We start from the raw sequence: 18,716 nt of genomic DNA, 5'->3' as shown, positions 1-18,716 counted from the left end.
GCGGGCGGCCGCTAGTAATTATTAAAAAGAATACTACGTAATGGTCCGTGACCCTCACTCGGCATGGGGCACACTAAAAACCAGCGAAGTGGCCTTCGTCACCGTGGGCCAGCGCATATGCTGAGTGGGGTCCCGTTGCAGTGGGCATCTTGTTGGTGAATGGGTGGCACTGCTCAGTTTACTCTTGTTTTTTTTTTCTTCTTCCATTATTATGTGCCACTATTATGTCTATGTAATTGCCTGTATTTGTGTGATGTCCACTGTAATAAATGTATCTTTCTTTTTTTCTTTCTTTCCTAATATAATGCAACACGATGGTGTACCCTAATGTGAACGCACCCTAACAACTAAGTAAGCCAAACTCATACTAAAGTTACAAGAATATAAATAGCTAGTTAAATTCCTCAGAACTTCTTCTGACACAAGCATTGCGAGTCTTTGAAAAAGTATCAAATGTAAGCCACTTTTTTACAATACAGCTAAACGCAGCCATTGATAAAATGAGCTTTAAGGATGAAGATATAGAGTCGAAAAAAGCCTGAAATCGAAGGTTGTGAATGGGAGATGAAGGTTTGAAAATGAAGCCAATTTATTTTCTCCTGTAGCTTAGTTAGGAAAGCTCCTGCGCGCTCAACATGAGACTTGGGTTCAAGTCCTAACCAGTGCAATAGTGATTAACTAAATAAAAAATTCAAGAATATTTATTACTAGCTTTCTTTAATATTTACTTAAAAATTCCGATATATTTGCCAATGTCACCATGACTCAGTGGTCACTCAAGTAAAAGTCTCTCTAGTTTCAAACAATGAAATGTTTCAAGCGATTTCAGACCTTATTGTTATCTATTCTAATCTCCTACTTAAATTCCTAATCCAAAGACAAATAGGACCCGGTTTTCTATTGTTATTCTAAATCTTAGATTTAGTTTCGAATAAGATTTTATGGACTGAATGCACATCCAAATTAATTGAAAGAATTGTCTGAATTTGTAGAGACACAAAGTATATTCACATAGATTTACGAAGAATGTACCTACATAATTTTGTGTATAAGTTTAAGTTACTACAATTTATTTTCTCATACTTTGGAGGAAATAAGAAATACATATTTTACACTTAGGTATTTACAATGAATGAAACTTACAAAAATGTGACGATCTAATTTCGTGGTAATTCACTTAGGTATAGACGACAGCACATGTACCATCGTCTCTACCAACACAAAAAAAATATTATCTACCCATAGCCAGGCTCTCTCTGGTGGCCATAGACCCCACATAAATCTCAATTTGAACTTTATGCTGTGAAAATACGGTTGAAACAATGACTTTTTTTGAGACTGTTTGAGGTTATTTATCCTGTAGTGATCGTAGGCATCGCAGTTGATGTCAGGTTGGCCATAATTGATGATGAGTTGCTGACCGCCGGCGGCGATGGCGTCGTAAACTGGACCATCACTAGCTCGTACGTCACTATTGTGCCAGCTACCTGCAAATAAATATAAACAGTCAATGGTTTGTATATTAACCAACTTCAAAAAAATGAGGTTCTCAATTTTGGTTGTAATGTTTAACTGTCAAATTTTACTCGACACTAGTCAAGGAAGAGTTGGTGTTGTGTAACATAAAGTTTTACAGAACATCATGGTTATTGTCTTTAGTCATAGATCTCCTCCAAAATTAGCCATTTTACCCAGCTTCTTTTAAATAATCATCACTTGAGCTAAAAGGCGTCTTGCTATGTTTTTCGATTTCCGGTCTCTACTTGTGAAGTCTGCCACAGTGGTAATCGGTTCATTGATATTATGACTAGCCTATATTGAAAAACATGACGTCATGACATAGGTACTTACTGATAAGAGAAGTCCTCTTGTGACGCTGAAGAACTGAAGACCACTCAATGCAACGTTATCGCCGTTGACTTGGTCCAAGAATCTTTGGACCTGCAATCAAAAGATTGTTTTAATAAAATGATATAAAACTAGCCTATGGAGAGTTTTGTAAATAATTTAAGATTACATGGTTTTCCTTTCATTTGATTTATCAAGTTTGTTTATGAGATTTCATACTTATAATTCGATGTAATAAAGATTTTAGTTGGTTCGATTCCCGGGTGTGGCAAGCAAATTTTCGGAAATCTCTGGATGCAGTTTTCTTTTTTTTTTTTCATTTAAAAAGAAATTTTTACTTTTAGATTACTTTCCCTTCAGGTGTCATTACAAAATTTCACCTTGTATTATTATATTATATTTAAGTTTATTACTTAAAGTTATTGTTATTATATGTAGGTACTTACCTCAACACAGTATACTGGTGATGGCACCTCATACAGCACTGGCGCCGGCACCATAGACGCCGCATTCACTTGAGAGGCTATCAATGAAACGGCTATCGATCTTGAGATTAGATACACCAAAGAGAATAGAAAATAAGTAGCCGCTTCGTAGCCTCCAAGAAGTTTTACAGATGTCCTAGAAAAATAGAGTAAATTATAAACTATGCCTCTGGACAGCTTAATTTAGATATTTTTCCATAAAATATGTCTTGAATCATTATCCGCGCTAGGATGCGCGCCATGACAAATTCTTATCGTCGATTTTAGACGGCTTATCGTGTAAAATCAATAAAATGCCTCGACAAAAGTTTATCGTGGCGCTCATCCTTTTTTTTACGTCGGGAAATGCTTTGCGCATATCCACTGGTCTATGGGGACGGCCAGTGGGTTATGTGGGACTCTCCCCGCCTGCTCACTAAAAGCGGAGCCTACCCAGTACCCACTAAAACCCGATGGTATCCACCAGAGTCCAAAGAAACGGAGCCGCGAGTTATTATTAGCTTTACAGGACGTGGACGACGTATTTCAGGATTTTTCTTCATTTTTTAAGCTTGTGTTACGAGTGGGCTCACCACAATAGTAGAGCGGCGTTGGGATTCGAACCCGCGTTCCTAGGATCTCGAGTCGGCCTCTCCGATCCCTTCACCGTTCGGCTATCGTGGCTATGTATGTATCGTTGCTCGTATTTTATTATGTGACATTGGTTCTCGAAAATGCTGATATTTTGTATTTTAAGGTTGCATAAACTTTGCTCTAAAACGAGATCACCTAATAAGAATCATGACAAATGTGCATTAAAGTTTAGACTTAACTTTAATAACGTACTTAAAGTAAATGTGTATTACAAAACATACTCGTAGTTTCAACGCCTATACCTATAAAAACACTTTAAAGTTCCACACTTGAAATATGATTAAAGTGGTTTTGTCTAAAAAGAAAATTAGTATCTGTCGAGTGTGATACTAAAACATAAAACATTTTACTGGTAATGCCTTGAAATGAAGCCGTAAAGTGTCTAGTCTAGCTGAAATAAAGCTGAGAACGATTTTGCATGTCATCACTTTACTACTAAAGTTATGTGTGGCATGTGAACAATTAACGTGAATTTTATTTTCAAAGGCAAATATGAGACACAGCAATTTAGTGTTATTTCAGTGTACATCAGCACATTAAACTAAAGTAAGTTGTGTTATCTCTTTAATATTTTACGCCCGTATTCGCAAACATTACTATGAGGTCTCACAGTGCGCGTGGACGCACAGGGTCACACACGAACAAAATATCACAGAGCTCTATTCAACGCTGTGCGTTCGATTTGATTTGCACTTAAGCAAGCAACGTTTAGAATACGGGCGTTAATGTGCTATGTTGTAACAAAAATATTTATTGTGTCCAACTGTACTTAAGTGATAAAAAGCTTTTAATAAAAAGAACTCACGCCTTTGATCGACTGCTACATTCTCCAGTGCCTTTAATGCCATCCCTGTAACCAAATAACATGTAAAATTAAAATAACATGGGTTGCAAGATGGTACTAGATGCGGGCTGTTTACAAAAGAGCCAATCTTAAAAAAAATGAGAGAATTAACGATTTGTATGAACTACCAAAGAAAATTATATATCTATTTTATAAATTAGACTTTGAATTTCTAGAAGTTATAGCAGCAGACCGCTACAAACCGGTCAACCCGAAAATCATACGGGGAGGCCTATGTTTAGTAGTGGACAGTCCCAATATTTTTTCAAGTGATTTGTGTACGACTGATTTTCATTTTTGAATTGGAACCCCCAAAGGAAAACGCAATCGTGGTCACCCCAGGCAAACTTGGCGGCGCACTGTAGCAGACGAGGCGAAGAAAATCGGCAAGACCTGGAGCGAGATCAAGCGCGAAGCTCAAGAGCGAACGCGATGGAGGACTGTTGTGGACACCCTCTGCCCCATCTAGGGGACATAGGACATTAAGTCAAGTAAGTTCTTCCACCTTTTTAATATAAGTTTTTTTTGTAATTCCTTTTTTGTAAAGCAAGCAATAAACGATTTTTTATTTTTTATTTATTTTAAGTCTAGATTTTTAATTTTCAGCTTTCAGTTTCAGTTTTCAGCAATTTTCTAACATACGAATAAAAATTAGACTGAAAATAAAATGCTATTTACTCCAAAGTGTTGAACAGTTGCAAGCAGATGAAGAATAGGTTGTTAGCGAAAGAGATGAACACGATGCCACTGATAACTTCGTCAACTCGGCGGACCAGCTGTGTGGCACGGCAGTAGTCTTCACGGGTCGTCTTCCAAAACACTTCGGGTAAATACTGATGAAAAAGACATTCATTTTATTAAAGATTCATTATAAATCCCTACACTTCTATTAAATCAAATCAAAATACATATAACTCAAAAGTCTGACTGACTGACTGACTCCACCCCTAAGGGGGTAAAACGGGATCCACGCGTACGAAGTCGCGGGCGGCCGATAGTCAAAAATATTTTATTCAATTTTGACCAGGTGTGGCACTTATGAACGTCAAATACAGTAAAATAAAAAAAAGCCACCAGTCAACCAGACAGTAACGGCCATTTTGTTATAAATAGGCAGTAGTGTCACTCATTCAGTGGTATAGATTAACTACACTGAAATGTCCCACCGACGACATTGACACAAGGGCGCCACCATCTTCGTTCAACTACATGGTTTCCACCGTGGCAAAAGTCGGAACCAGCGATCCGCTATTGACGGTAGCCCCTGTCAGTGTCAAATAAAGGACAGTTCAGTGTAGTTCTTCTCCAGGAGGGGATCAAACTAGTGCTCTTCGATTCTCGAATCGATAGTCACATGTCGACGCCGTTGGGCTATCGTCGACTTCATTTGTCAATACAGTTAATCCATCTACTGACTATTTAGACACCAAGTTTTGGTAATTATTTGGGTATTTCTCATCGTCACGGTTCTCATCGTCACCTTCGTGGCGAATTTTATTTCTAACTTATTTCTACTTTTTGTAAACAAAAATTGTAGCGCTTGATGTGAAGATTGTATTCTCAGTAAATCAGTCAAATAGTGAGTCTCGTTTGGAAGCTTTAACGTTTTGAATTTTTTGATGCCACGAAAGTGATTCTGTACTTCACAGCAATAATTTTTTCAAACTTTACTATTGTAAATGACTCTTAAGTGTTTATAAAACATATATTTTGTCTTATTTTCATAGATAAATAGCAACAACATAATACACTCGACAGCAAATAAATCGCACCACCTGCGACAAGCATTTTCAAACGTATGCATCCCTACTTCCCACCAATATTGGCACCATTTAAAAGCCTGGTTCTAAACTTCATTTTATTATAGGAAAGGTTTTTACCCCAAAAATGTGTCTTTACAAGGATCCAGAGTCACTTCTTCAAAAAATAGGTAGTTACGCTATAGCCATTTTTTATGACTATAAAACTGTTAAGTTGGGATTAATCGCTATCCATCTGTTAAAGAGGACACGTGTGATCATTATTTGGTTTTATAACCATTAAATTTGGTCTAATTGATCCCAGAGGTGAGCCCAAAGTGAGGTATTTTTTCAAGTCACATTTATGGTATATGTTAATCATTTATTAAGAAATTAAATGTGTTTTTCTTTAGGGATATTTATTGGGCTTTCAAATAACACCAATATTGTTGGGGCACCATTATTGTGTCAAAAGAAAATCTTTATAGTTCGCGTCGCGGGTGGTGCGATTTATTTGCTGTCGAGTGTATAAATAGGTACCTACTTAAATACAAGATACAATTTTACCGATTACGTCACCTACTAAGTTACAAGATTCTACGCAATTGGTTTTAAGGGTGACACTGGTGGCATTCTGAAATGTTAAAGAAGCAAAAAAACGGATTTTCAGTACCTCAATAAAAAAGAACTCTAACTGATTATCTCCATATTGACTTGGGGTTACCGACTATTAAGTCGTACCTCAAGCAATTATCTGAGAACTATTTTGACTCTGCCACGTCCCACCCGAACCCTCTCATTTCCGGGGCGGCGAACTACTCGCCGGACCTCCCCACCCCCCCGCGCAGACGTCGTCCCAGGAACGCCCTCAGCGATCCCGACGACGACATCACCCTAGCCATCGAGGCCGCCCAACAGCTCGCGAAAACTAGCACCACTCCACTCCAACCGATCTACCGTCCTCGCCGGCGAGGACTCGCGCCGCGGTCCCCTTCGACCCGTCCCTTTTTCTCGCGGTATCGGCACGTGCCGGGCCGCTTCTCTCCCCAAACTTACGTTAGGCTACCGTCCCCCAGCAACGCCCTAGGCCGAGGTTCGAGCCCCACTCGGGGGCGCCCTTAGGCTCGTTGCTTAAATTTTGAGGTTGAGAGCCATCTGCGCTCACCTATTGTCCGGTGAAGCTGAAAAAGCCGCTCACGGCTATCAGCATAGTCCGTCCGAAAAAAAAAAAAAAAAAAAAAAAAAACTAACTGATTATCAGTCCCTCAACAAAAATATATTTTTTATTTAGGCCAGAGGGCCTCGTATTTTTGTTGTACAACTTTTAACTCAAACTTCAGATTAAATTTATCTTACAAACAGATACACAGTCACATATACAGACATACATACAGTCATACAAAGTCAAAGTCAAAAGTCAAAATTTCTTTATTTGTTTAGACTAATAAATAGTTCTTACAAATCGTCATTTTGCTCTTAAGGAGCCTCTACATGTCTCATAATCTTTTTACCCTACCAGCGCTTCGAGACCAACATTTGGCAAGTGCTGAGAAGAAGCGCCGCAACAAACTCAGTCACCACTGTCTGCCGGTTAATATAAATAAATATAAATAGTAGTAGTAGGTACATTCGATTCAGGAGCAGTTCACTGAATTTACCATGCATTCTTGTATGGTGTATCTTATAAGAATGGGTATACAAGATTGCGTGGTATATTAAACAAGGTAGTGACGTGCTAATATCTAGACTTACATATTAAGATACTACTAGAAATGACTCGCATACATAAATTTGAATAACTTGGATTGACCAGTCCCCGAAAGCAGCGCCTGTTCACAGACATGACGAGTGAACCAGCCATCGCTTCACTCGACCATATTAGAGGGAATGTAACGACCCGCCTCACTACGCCACCACCCCAGAGACATTTTAGTGAGAATGACAATTCCAAGTTATCTCTTTAAAAAAAACTAATAATAAAGCTAAGTAACAGTCCAGATTGAGAAGCATGACACTATAACATTTGAGAAATTATTATTAGTTTATACATTACTTTCCATTTTAATTATTTTTAGTGCGAGCATGAGAGGACCATAATCCTACTCCCAGGATGACTTATCATTAAGAAAATCTCGAGTTGTATAATAGGCTTTTTTAAGCATGTGATCTTTAACTATACCTTTAAATTTATTATACGGTAGCTCTTTATATTTATCAGGGACTTTGTTATAAAAATGGATACCTTGTCCCATAAAAGTGGCAAACACTTTATTAAGTCTAAAAGCGGGTATAGCCAATTTATTTTTATTTCTAGTGTTAATTTGGTGAATATCACTTTTCTTTTTGAATTCATTAATATTTTGTTGAATAAATAGAATACAGTTTAAGATGTATTGTGAAGCGGCCGTGAGAATGCCAATTTCTTTAAACAATTCTCTAAGGGACGCTCTTGCTTTCATTTTATACAAGTATCTTATCGCACGTTTTTGCAAAATAAATATTGTTTCAAAATCTGCAGCTTTGCCCCATAGCATGATTCCATATGACATTAGGCTATGAAAGTAGCTAAAGTAAACTAAGCGAGCTGTTGAAACATCGGTTAATGACCGTATCCTTTTTATTGCAAAAGCCGCTGAGCTGAGCTTTCCCGCCAGAGTTTCTATATGGGGGCCCCACTGGAGTTTTGAATCCAGGGTAATTCCCAGAAAAACAGTAGAGTCTACCAGATCGATGGCATTATTATTAAGTTCTATTTGGGTACTAACTGATTTTACGTTAGGCAAAGAGAATTTTATACATTTTGTTTTCTTTGCATTAAGTTGTAAATTATTTGTAGTGAACCAACTTAAAACTCTTGTTAGTGCATTATTTACATCGTCAAAGTTATTTTTACTTCTATCAATATTAAAAATCAAAGATGTGTCATCAGCAAATAACACGATTTCGCAAGAGTCCTTAACAAAATATGGTAGATCATTAATGTATATAAGAAACAAGAATGGACCCAGAATTGACCCCTGCGGAACTCCCATTTTCACAGGTGACCCAGAAGACAAAACACCATTTATGTCAACTTTTTGAACTCTAAAGTTTAAATAGGATTGTATTAAATCCAAAGCCGAGTCCTTCACCCCATAAAAGTGCAGTTTGCGAATTAGCGTTTGATGTTCTACGCAGTCAAAAGCTTTTGAGAGATCACAGAAGACCCCTAGTGCATTTTCACAATTCTCCCAAGCCTCGAAGATATGTTTAAGTAGTGCAACCCCGGCATCGGTGGTGGAACGACCCTTGGTAAAACCATATTGTTCACTATGAAATAGTTTATTAGAGCCAAAGTGAATCATAAGTTGCTCCTGTATGATTTTTTCAAAAATCTTGCTCAGAGCGGGCAAGATAGAAATGGGTCTATAATTGCCAGGGTCGGTTTTACTACCAGACTTAAATAATGGCATTAGTCTACTATGTTTCATGAGGTCGGGGAAGATTCCCTTCTCTATGCAATTATTGAATATGATCGCTAACTGTGGGGAAATTATATGAATAATGTGTTTGACTATCTTGACAGAGATGCCCCAGATATCAGTTGTACTCTTTACATTTAAAAGATTAAAAGTTTTAGTGATATCTAAAGGAGTAATATGTTTAAAAGAGAAGTGCGAGTCACAGGGTGTCACGTGGGTTTTCAATATTTCTTCAGCCTCGGAGGGAGATGACTTTAAGTTGGCAGTTGTTGCTGAAGCTATATTACCAAAAAATTTATCAAAAGCTTCCGCTACATCTTTATCTGCAGATATCAAATTATCGTGAACTTTGAGAGAAAAGTCATTATCTCTTGGTTTTAGTTTACCAGTCTCTCGGTTGATAACATTCCAAGTTTCTTTTATTTTATTACTGGCGTTCCCTATCTTGTCCCGAATATAAAAAGACTTAGCCATGAAGCAAACTTTCTTAAAAATTTTTGAATACTTTTTTACATGCTCAAGAAAAGATATACTATTATTATACTTTTTCATGCCATAAAGTTCATATAACGTATTTCGACTTTTGTATATTCCCTTAGTAGCCCAGTCACTAAACTTAGATTTGGTATTTGGTTTTAATGGCTTTACCGTAAAAACTTTGTCATGTTCGGTTTTAATACATTCGAAAAGGTTATTGTAAAGAGCATCTGGGTCTCCCTGCACATACGGGACTAAATGCAATTTATTTTCAAGATTATTTTTAAAACGTTCTAGACGACTAATGGTTACAGGTCTACATACGGCATTTTTATTACTTTTATTATTTAAATTATTACAAATAAATTCTACTTTAATACCACAGTGATCTGACGTAAGATTGTGTATGACAGCTTTATTGTCAGGGACACAGCTAGAGAAAATATTATCTAGACAAGTAGCTGTGGTTTCCGTAATTCTAGTTGGTTCCTTAAATTGACTAAACAAATTAAATGACTTAAAAAGGGAAAGTAGTCTTACAGAATATGATGATGAGCTATCTAGTAAATTGACGTTAAAATCTCCACAAACTAAGACCTTTTTGTTGCTGTTACAAGTTTTATTAAGAGCATCCTCAATAGCCGCTTCAAAAATACCAAAGTCCCCAGAAGGGGGTCTATACACACATACAATGATGTAACTCTCAAGCTCGACACAGGAAATTTCGATAACACGCTCAACTGACAGCCCTACTACATCTTTGCGTTCTTTATATTTAATATTATTATTCACAAATATTAAGGAGCCTCCGTGAATGGCAGACTTCCTGAAAAACGCGCTACTTAACTGATAATTATCTATATGGAAAGAGCTTTCATATTTCTTTAGCCAGTGTTCAGTAATACACATTACATTAATATCAAAACTTTTTAAGAATAGCTCTATTTCTAAGACTTTGCTGGCCAAGCCTTGAATATTTTGATGAACAATCTTGAATGTTCCGGGCTTGGCCTTTGTCGAGTGCCTCAGTTTAAACAACTAGTAGTAGGTACAGTCATAATATTGTTACTATTTACATACTGAGATATCAAATTATTAGTACCCTGACTATGATCAGTTTTATGAATATAATTACATTTAATATTGTATGCAATCAATGAGGCTAATTTATTCTTCAATTTTTTCGAGAGATACATTGTATCTACAGTCAACTTAAAGCTAGAAATAAATTTATTTATGTCAAAAAGTAAAAGTGCGTCGCTATGACGATAAGTCAAGTTATACATAAGTATATTTAAATCAAATATGTTCTTGTTTATCTTATTTAGATTATACCCTGAATTTACATAGGGTAAAGTGCACAAAATTATCTTAAATTTTAACCTATTTTGCAAATTCAATAATTGGTCAATATTTTGAATTATACTCTTTTTATCTACAGAGTAACTATTACCATACATTATAATAACATTGGAGTTCTCATCTAATTCTTGGTTTTGACCAATTTCGTAAATTATCTCTGTCAGAAACCTGCCTGGATAGCAAAAATTTAAGACTTGTGTATTCAAGTGCTCCCTGAGCATAGAACCTAACCCCTGACCCAGCTGATCAGAATAAATAAAGGTTTTTCTTCCATTACCGGTATCACTAAGTTTTTCAGATAAGTTTCTTTGGGATTCAGTGAATAATATGTCCTGCGCCGGCTCAGTTTGAATAGACTTTGGTATTATAGTGGGCTGAAGGCCATTAATACAGTTACAAGACTGTTTTTTTGATAAGGACTCAAAACGCTCAGTGTTGTAATTACATAGGTCAACAAGTTTGGAAGTGGCCAGTACATGTTCATTGATTTGTTTCTGTGCCATTTCATATCGAGATTTAAACTGTTTAAGATAAAGTTCCAAGTCATCTATTTTCTCATGTAAGATCAAAGTATTATCATCATACAACTTTTTGTTTTGTTCTATTTTTAAGTTGTATGATTTAAGCTTTTCTTTTAAAAGATTTTTTTCTCTCATTAGAATTGACTGTTTAGGTAAACTACGTTGAAATTTAATTAATTTTTTGCATTTCTTGATAAATTTCTTGATTTTAATATATTTTTTAAGTTTATTATTACTATTAAATTGATATTTTACTGCTGGACCGGAACAGGACACATCACAGGTCAAGTCTATTATAGGTATAATTGGATTCTTCGATTCATGATCATTGTTCATCAATTCATTATACAAGCTCACGGTTGAGTTGAATTCTTGAGCCTGTTTTTCTTCCTCCATTGATTTTATGGTTTTATGTGACTCACATAGGCTCTTTTCTAGGTCATGGATGCGATCCAAAGCCTGCTCATGAGTGTTGTTGCATTCACTGAAGGAATTCACCGTTTGTTGCAATTTCAAACATTGTTCCGCGAGGTCCAGATATTTGCCATGAAGCTCGGCAAGCTCATTCTTCAGTTGTGAGTTCCTGTTTACAACTTTTTGAATCTCCTGTTCACTGTCTTCTCGTTCCCGGAGAAGCTGGTCGCTGACCTCTCGTGAAGCTTTGAGGTCCAGGAGAGCCTGCCTCAACTTAACTTCCATGTCCTTCATGGTGGCCTTACGGGTCAACATCCTTGAAGCTTGTTGCAGTGAAGTTTACCAATGGAAATAGGATTTTGTATATCGATCCCGATCGAAGAACCGAGAAAAAAAAATACAAAAAAGGGTTTTAGTGATCTTGGCAATAACAGTAGGTTATAGACTATTAGGGATCTGTATTTTAATACTACCTTATTATCATTTAAAAGTCTTATTACAGAAAATAACCAATTTATAATGTAAAGCTAAGTTGTGTGGGTAGGATTTTTTGTTAAGGTTAAATAATTCTTCTACTTATTTCCACTAAAATAAAAGATGTTTTACACGAATTGTGTTATTTTACAGACTAAAGTTTAAAACTCAGTAATTAAAAGGCAAAATATGAATATTTACATGAAAATATAACCTCAACGTTGGGAATTGTAATGTTTTATTTTCAGTGTATAATGCAAAATACATGTAATTTACCTATAGATATTAATTAATTAATGAATAAAAACAATACTCCCCTATATATATACAGACAGATCCCCCTATATATATATATATCCCCTATATATATATATACAGACAGACAACAAAAATACGAGGCCCTTATTTATTTATTGATGTACTGATCTCTACTTACCACGTATAATTTATTAGTTATTAAAATATTGTAAAAACATAAACACCAGTCACTATATTTTAAAATAAACCAAAGCAAGAAATCACTTTCGTGGCCTAAAATCACCTTCGTGTATAAAACACCACGAAGGTGATGCCACGAAGGTGACGAAAATTTTAGTTTTTTATGAATTATCCTTAAATTTGAATTTAACGGTTCAAGTCGAATACTACACAAATAAGTCTAACATGTTAAGTTTTCAATGGCAAAGTTTCAATTAAATTGTTTAAATTTTAGAGGTAGAAAATATTGTTCAAGCAAGCGACGTTATGTCTATGGATAATTACAAAAAGTTACGTATTTTTTTCGCGGAGCGACGATCGACCTATCTCACCTCCCCAATGGTCGAAACGCGACTGACGTTAACCGAATAGAACGCTGTGATTGGTTGCTAGTGCTCGGTTTAACGGCAATCTTGTATTATTACTCAAAATTTTAGGTACCTAAAATCGTGTGACCAACGTATTTCGCTTTCTCAATTCAAAATAATTATAAGAAGATATTTTTTTGACTATTGTGTGGAAAGTATATTTAATTACGATGATTTTAGTATATGCTACACACAAATTGAATGAAAATTGTGAATGCAGTAACCAAATGTTTCTTTGCAACCGAAGGTGTGACACGATGAGAACGCGAAAAATGACCCCGTTTTTTATCGTGTCATGTGATTTTTTCGGATTACTTTTGCTTCTATTACGATAAAATTTATTTTGTATGTAGCTAAATAGATATTTTATCATCTGATTTCAAAGTTATTGTTCTAACTTATACCGTTTATGAACTATTTTTGTGTGACCATCAAATTTGAGTGTAAATGAGAAGTACCCATTTACTAACTCTGTCTGTTTATTTGTACGTTATGATTCAGCTTAATCAGATGTTTGTAGCTGAAGATTACTTAAAAACTTAAAATTCATACCTTTCCTTGTGCAGCCAGGAGCTTCCCATTGATATGCTGGAGTCGCGAGGTGAGGTAGTAGCTCATGCATATAACAAATAAATCGGAGAAGTTCCATATAAAAGTAGCCTGGAAGTGAAGGAACTGAAAAGATGAGCACAGTCAGCACAGTTTGATTTTATACCTTTTACACGACTGAACAGTTCTTGAATCAAATATTTTTCAAGGAGTATTATGAGTTAAAGCACACAATGCGTTGCGGCGGCGCACTATTGTTTTTTACCATATCGCGCAACGTGGCGCTGCGTCACAGATATTTCTATGTGACGACGCAGTGACACGCTCCGGCTTCGGACTGACGCTGCAACGTATCATGTGCTGTGGCTCTAAGACTGTTATATAATTATCTGCTCTATCATATATAGATCTTGAAACAAGACAATTAGGCACAAAATTGAATTCATCGTCATCATCATTATTTCAGCCATAGGACGTCCACTGAACATAGGCCTCCCCCAACGATTTCCATGTTGATGGATTGGTAGCGGCCTGCGTCCAGCGCCTTCCTGCTACCTTTGATGTCGTGCGAGAGGACGTTCTCTATGACTGTAAAGTAAATAATTTAATTACCTGAGTAATAGCTCCAAAAGGAGGAGAGTAACGCAGTACGTTGAACACCCACGGGTAGGAATGCGTCACGAAACCCTCATAAAATGCTTTGTTTGGGTGACACACCATGGCTCCAGCAAACGCTGATAACAACGATAAGATGTGTTCCACTAAAATAAAGAAAATATAGTAAAACTTTGTTAAAATATCAACGCTCTAGACCAAATTTAAGAAGACTTTGGTAGTCAAATGCGTATATTTTAAAGGTGGACAAGTAAATCGCTATAGCTTAGCTTAGCTGCAATTTACATTATTTCTTTCGTTCGTTTCAGCCAAATGACGTCCACTGCTGGACAAAGGCCTCCCCCAAGGTTTTTCACAATGAACGGCTCTGCGCTGCCCGTATCCAGGCTCTTTTCACGACCTTTACCAGATCGTCGGTCCACCTAGTAGGAAGCCTGCCCAAGCTACATTACATTATTTACTTGCATATTTTATTTTGAGTCCGAAATAAAAAATGAACATAAAAATAATTTCAAAAATTTCATAAAAATATGATGAAGAAAAATACACATAGCTTAATTAAAGAAATTAGTTATGATGAGTCATGAGACAAAACAAATGAAATAAAAACGCTATTCGCACTAAAATGTATTCGATAAAATTAACACAGAAACCTCTAGCTTAAAGAAAATTATACAAGCAGTCATAAAACTGCAAAAAGACAAAAAAAACCTATACTCACGTAAAGCCAACATTAGTACTATAGCACTTGTTTGTTAACACCGGGTCGAAGTTTGGATCTATCTCCTCGTTCTTAGCGATGTGTTTGTGATTAGTACTCATGTAGTTCTCAGATTTTGATATGGTTATCGAGTGTTAGCCAGCAGAATTCGAAATAATATTTAAATTATAGTAGCATTTTACCTCTAGTAAGTCACTTTGACCATTGTAACTTGCTAGGTTTTGATATTGGTTTTTGCAATTTGAATTCGACTTACTAGGTTTTTAGCTACGCGTTTTTCTGGTTTTAAGTACAATAGAGCGATTTCTGTCTTCACATCCTGTGGAGACCTTAATTCTAAGGTGATTTATGACAAAAAAACAAAAATCTGCAAAAGTGTCCCTTACTAGGTTTTAAAATGGACCAGCCGAATAGTTATCAAATTAAATGAAACCTAATAATAATATTTGTTTGTAAATATTAGCTTTAAATTTTTTTAGTTTTCATAGGTACTAAAAATACGAGTATTCCAATACTCACGTAAAGCCAACATTAGTACTATAGCACAAGTGATGTTACATTTATTTGTTAACACCGGATCGAAGTTCGGATCTATCTCCTCGTTCTTAGCGATGTGTTTGACCAGACCAGGCCAGGATCTGGCCACGTGGAAGAACATTACCATCGTGATGCAGGTAGTCCCGTAGAATATTACTGGAGCTGAAAAAAAAGCAGAAATTGTATTGCAAATAAAGACTGAAATGCGGTATTGAGAAGTATAGACTGTCCAAAACTCAGACAGTTGTAAGCTCAGATCATAGAATGGATCCCTTCTATGATCTGAGGTTGTAAGAGACAGAAACGGGATGCTTCTAGATCTATAAAAGGTGCCTAGTCTACCAACTAATAACTTACATCGTTCATAATAGAGACTGATAATACAATAGATAGTTTAGATACATTTTTGTTGCAAAATAGTATCTAATACAACTACATTTAAGAGGTCATAGTTTACAGTGTGCCCGGTCGAGATAATTGCGAACCAGGCAGCCATGATGTCACATCGACGCACTAATATGGACAAGGCGAACGCGAGGAAATGTGCGGGTAAGTAGGATCCATGACGTAAATAAACGAGCATATTTTGCGAAGTGATTTGAAGTTATTGTAAATCCTGTTTAAAATGAACTAACGACAGCTAAAACATCTTTCCTTTGAAGCACAACGACAGACGGTTCAAATAACCTTTTAAAACGTCTCTAGCATTCCTGTATCGAACATTTTAAATTGGCTAAACTTAAAACGCTTTCTTTCGAAACCACTACGAAAACTGAACAAATAATCCATTACACCGACAATATCTGGTTACACAACAAAATTGAAACTCCTAAGGCTGGGTTGCACCATCTTACTTTAACTTTGACAAACGTCAAAAATGTGTCAAAATCCATACAAAAAGCACCGGTTATCGTCAAAGTTACGGTCAAAGTTGGATGGTGCAACCCAGCCTAAGTATTGCCAAGAATTCTTTTAAAAGCTGAACGAAATCTTTGTTTTATTAATTGCGCTTTATTTTATGTTTGCAAGGAAAAATGTCATAAGCAGCCTTGACGCTGTAGAACAAAGCATTCTTTTTTAAGTAAATTGGGAAATTTTTAATTAATAATTTAGTTGGTGGTAACATTTTTTAATGGCGTCGACTTTTGGTAATATTTTTTTTAAATTCTCGTACCTATCGATTTAGTTCGTCGAATTGTTTTTTAATAGCTTAGATTATTTTTAGCTTAAGAGTCATTATGTACATTTCTTGCTCATAGCAATCTGATATATTGTGGTTGAATTCACTTATTCAAGCTTTAAAATTATAAAAAAAGGATGAAACATTTCTTGTCAAAAAGCACAGTCTACTGATGGCCTACCATTGATCAAGTCGTGAATTAAATGAATAACGACTAACATCAGCTATATTTCGGAGTAGACACATCATTTAGAGCTTTCTGATTGTCCTTAGAGGCGATCGGTGTATCTTGGGGCCACGTCCACTGCTTGATAAAGGCCTCCCCCAAGGTTTCACAACGACTTTAATAGATCGTCTGTCCAACGAGTAGTTGCAGCCATAATTTAAGACTACTAATGTTGGATGAATTGGTAATGTTAATTGATGTTATTTAATAAGGTCCACATACCATTCCCATTGAGTGAAGTAGTTGTATGAGCTACTTTATGGATGCACATCACCGTCATGAAGAATTGTCCAAACAGCGTCAGAAAAGCGTACAAACACCTCCAAGACGTGTAGACAAATCTGAAACGTATTGCAAAACCATAAGATATACTTTTAAAAACATGAGCTTGAACCTTACAATACAAGCATACCAAATGTGCGCCTTCCATTTTTTTTTCACTCTCGAAAAACAAATGAAACAAAGCCGACGTGAAAATATTGAGTTACAGTGACAAAACTGATTATGCAAAAATAGGCTTTCCGCAAATTTCGGCGTCCCAATAATAAAAAACGACAGTGAGAAATTACTTTCATTTTATTCTCATACTTTTGTTTATTCTTTTAAGCAATCACCTTCAGACCCCCAAGAAAACTAGTTTATCTATTGTCTAATATTATTGAAAAATAAGAATTTGTACCAAATTAGGTTAAATTATCACCAGCCAACGTAAGTTTGGCGCAACGTGAGCGCGATGTGACGTAATAAAATTCGACGATAATGACGTCACACTGGTCCAAGCTACTACTCGTAGACACAAGCACACAGGCATTGAACAAAATGGGACGTAGCCGTAGTCGTGTCATAGTACTTCCATAGTTGTGTCGTAGTACCTCCGTAGTCGTGTCGTAGTAACTCTGTAGTCTTGTCGTAGCTACCACCGTAGTCATGTCGTAGAACTGCCGTAGAAGTGTCATAGCACAAATTTTGTGGTCATAGCACCTCCGTTAGTCGTGTCGTAGTACCTCCGTAGTCATGTCGTAGTACCTTTGTAGCTGTGTTACGACACAGACGGTACTACGGTACCGTCGTAGTCCTGTCGGAGCTACCTCCGTAGTCCCATCGTAGAAATTCATTGTAGCGCGTAGTACCGCCATAGTTACTGTAGTATCGCCCTAGTTGAATCTAGTAACGCCATAGTTGCATTGTAGTCACGACCCTTAGCTTACCTTACATTTGAGGTGTCATTGCTGAAGATACCAGTCACAGGCATCAGTGAGAACAATTGCCCTATTATCAGTGTCATTTTTAGGGACCTCTGAAACGTAGCTTGCTTACTGACAGGCTGAAATTTTGATACGACGTGAACTTTGTTTTCTGTAAGGAAAAATATTTTTTAATTAAATCACTTAATTCTCTTAAGTGCGAAATACTATAGGTTTGTATTGTTCCTTAATTTAAACCGATAACTTTAGGTCAACTTTTATGTAAAATGTGCAAACAAATTAACAAAATTAAGTTGACAGAATATTATGATAATAAATTGTATTCTGCATATTAAATTGCAACAGTATCAGTAACTACAGATACTAATTGAAGTTATAAATAACTGCTTTAAAAGTCAGATCCAAGGTACGTTAAACAAAAGCTTGTGATTACGTCACATTGATTGATGACGTATTTATTGAGTCTTTTCCTAACAAATATGTGACTTACTTTTAATAGGTATCCAGAAGCCGAAATTCCGTTTCAATTGTTTCTGACCCATATTTTTTCGTTTGAAAAAAACGCAATCCTCCGTTACAA

The 18,716-nt window shown here is 36.2% G+C and overlaps 1 protein-coding gene across 1 annotated transcript; it reads right to left on the bottom strand.

Annotated features, from left to right (window-relative positions):
* Window positions 1–1,323: 1,323 nt before the first annotated feature.
* LOC135084551 (gustatory receptor for sugar taste 64f-like) lies at window positions 1,324–18,678 on the bottom strand. Its single transcript, XM_063979317.1, has 11 exons — window positions 18,627–18,678; window positions 18,140–18,287; window positions 17,154–17,272; window positions 15,508–15,687; window positions 14,265–14,413; window positions 13,656–13,778; window positions 4,489–4,643; window positions 3,772–3,816; window positions 2,295–2,469; window positions 1,852–1,941; window positions 1,324–1,487 (listed from the first exon to the last, which is right to left on the bottom strand). Exons 1-11 carry the CDS (start codon window positions 18,676–18,678, stop codon window positions 1,353–1,355), a joined length of 1,371 nt encoding a protein of 456 aa, XP_063835387.1. The 3' UTR covers window positions 1,324–1,352.
* Window positions 18,679–18,716: the final 38 nt, after the last annotated feature.

The sequence above is a fragment of the Ostrinia nubilalis genome, chromosome 2, assembly GCF_963855985.1.
Source record: "Ostrinia nubilalis chromosome 2, ilOstNubi1.1, whole genome shotgun sequence".
Taxonomy (NCBI): domain Eukaryota; kingdom Metazoa; phylum Arthropoda; class Insecta; order Lepidoptera; family Crambidae; genus Ostrinia; species Ostrinia nubilalis.
Note: the sequence above shows the minus strand (reverse complement) of the source record. Positions and strands in the feature narration are given on the sequence as shown.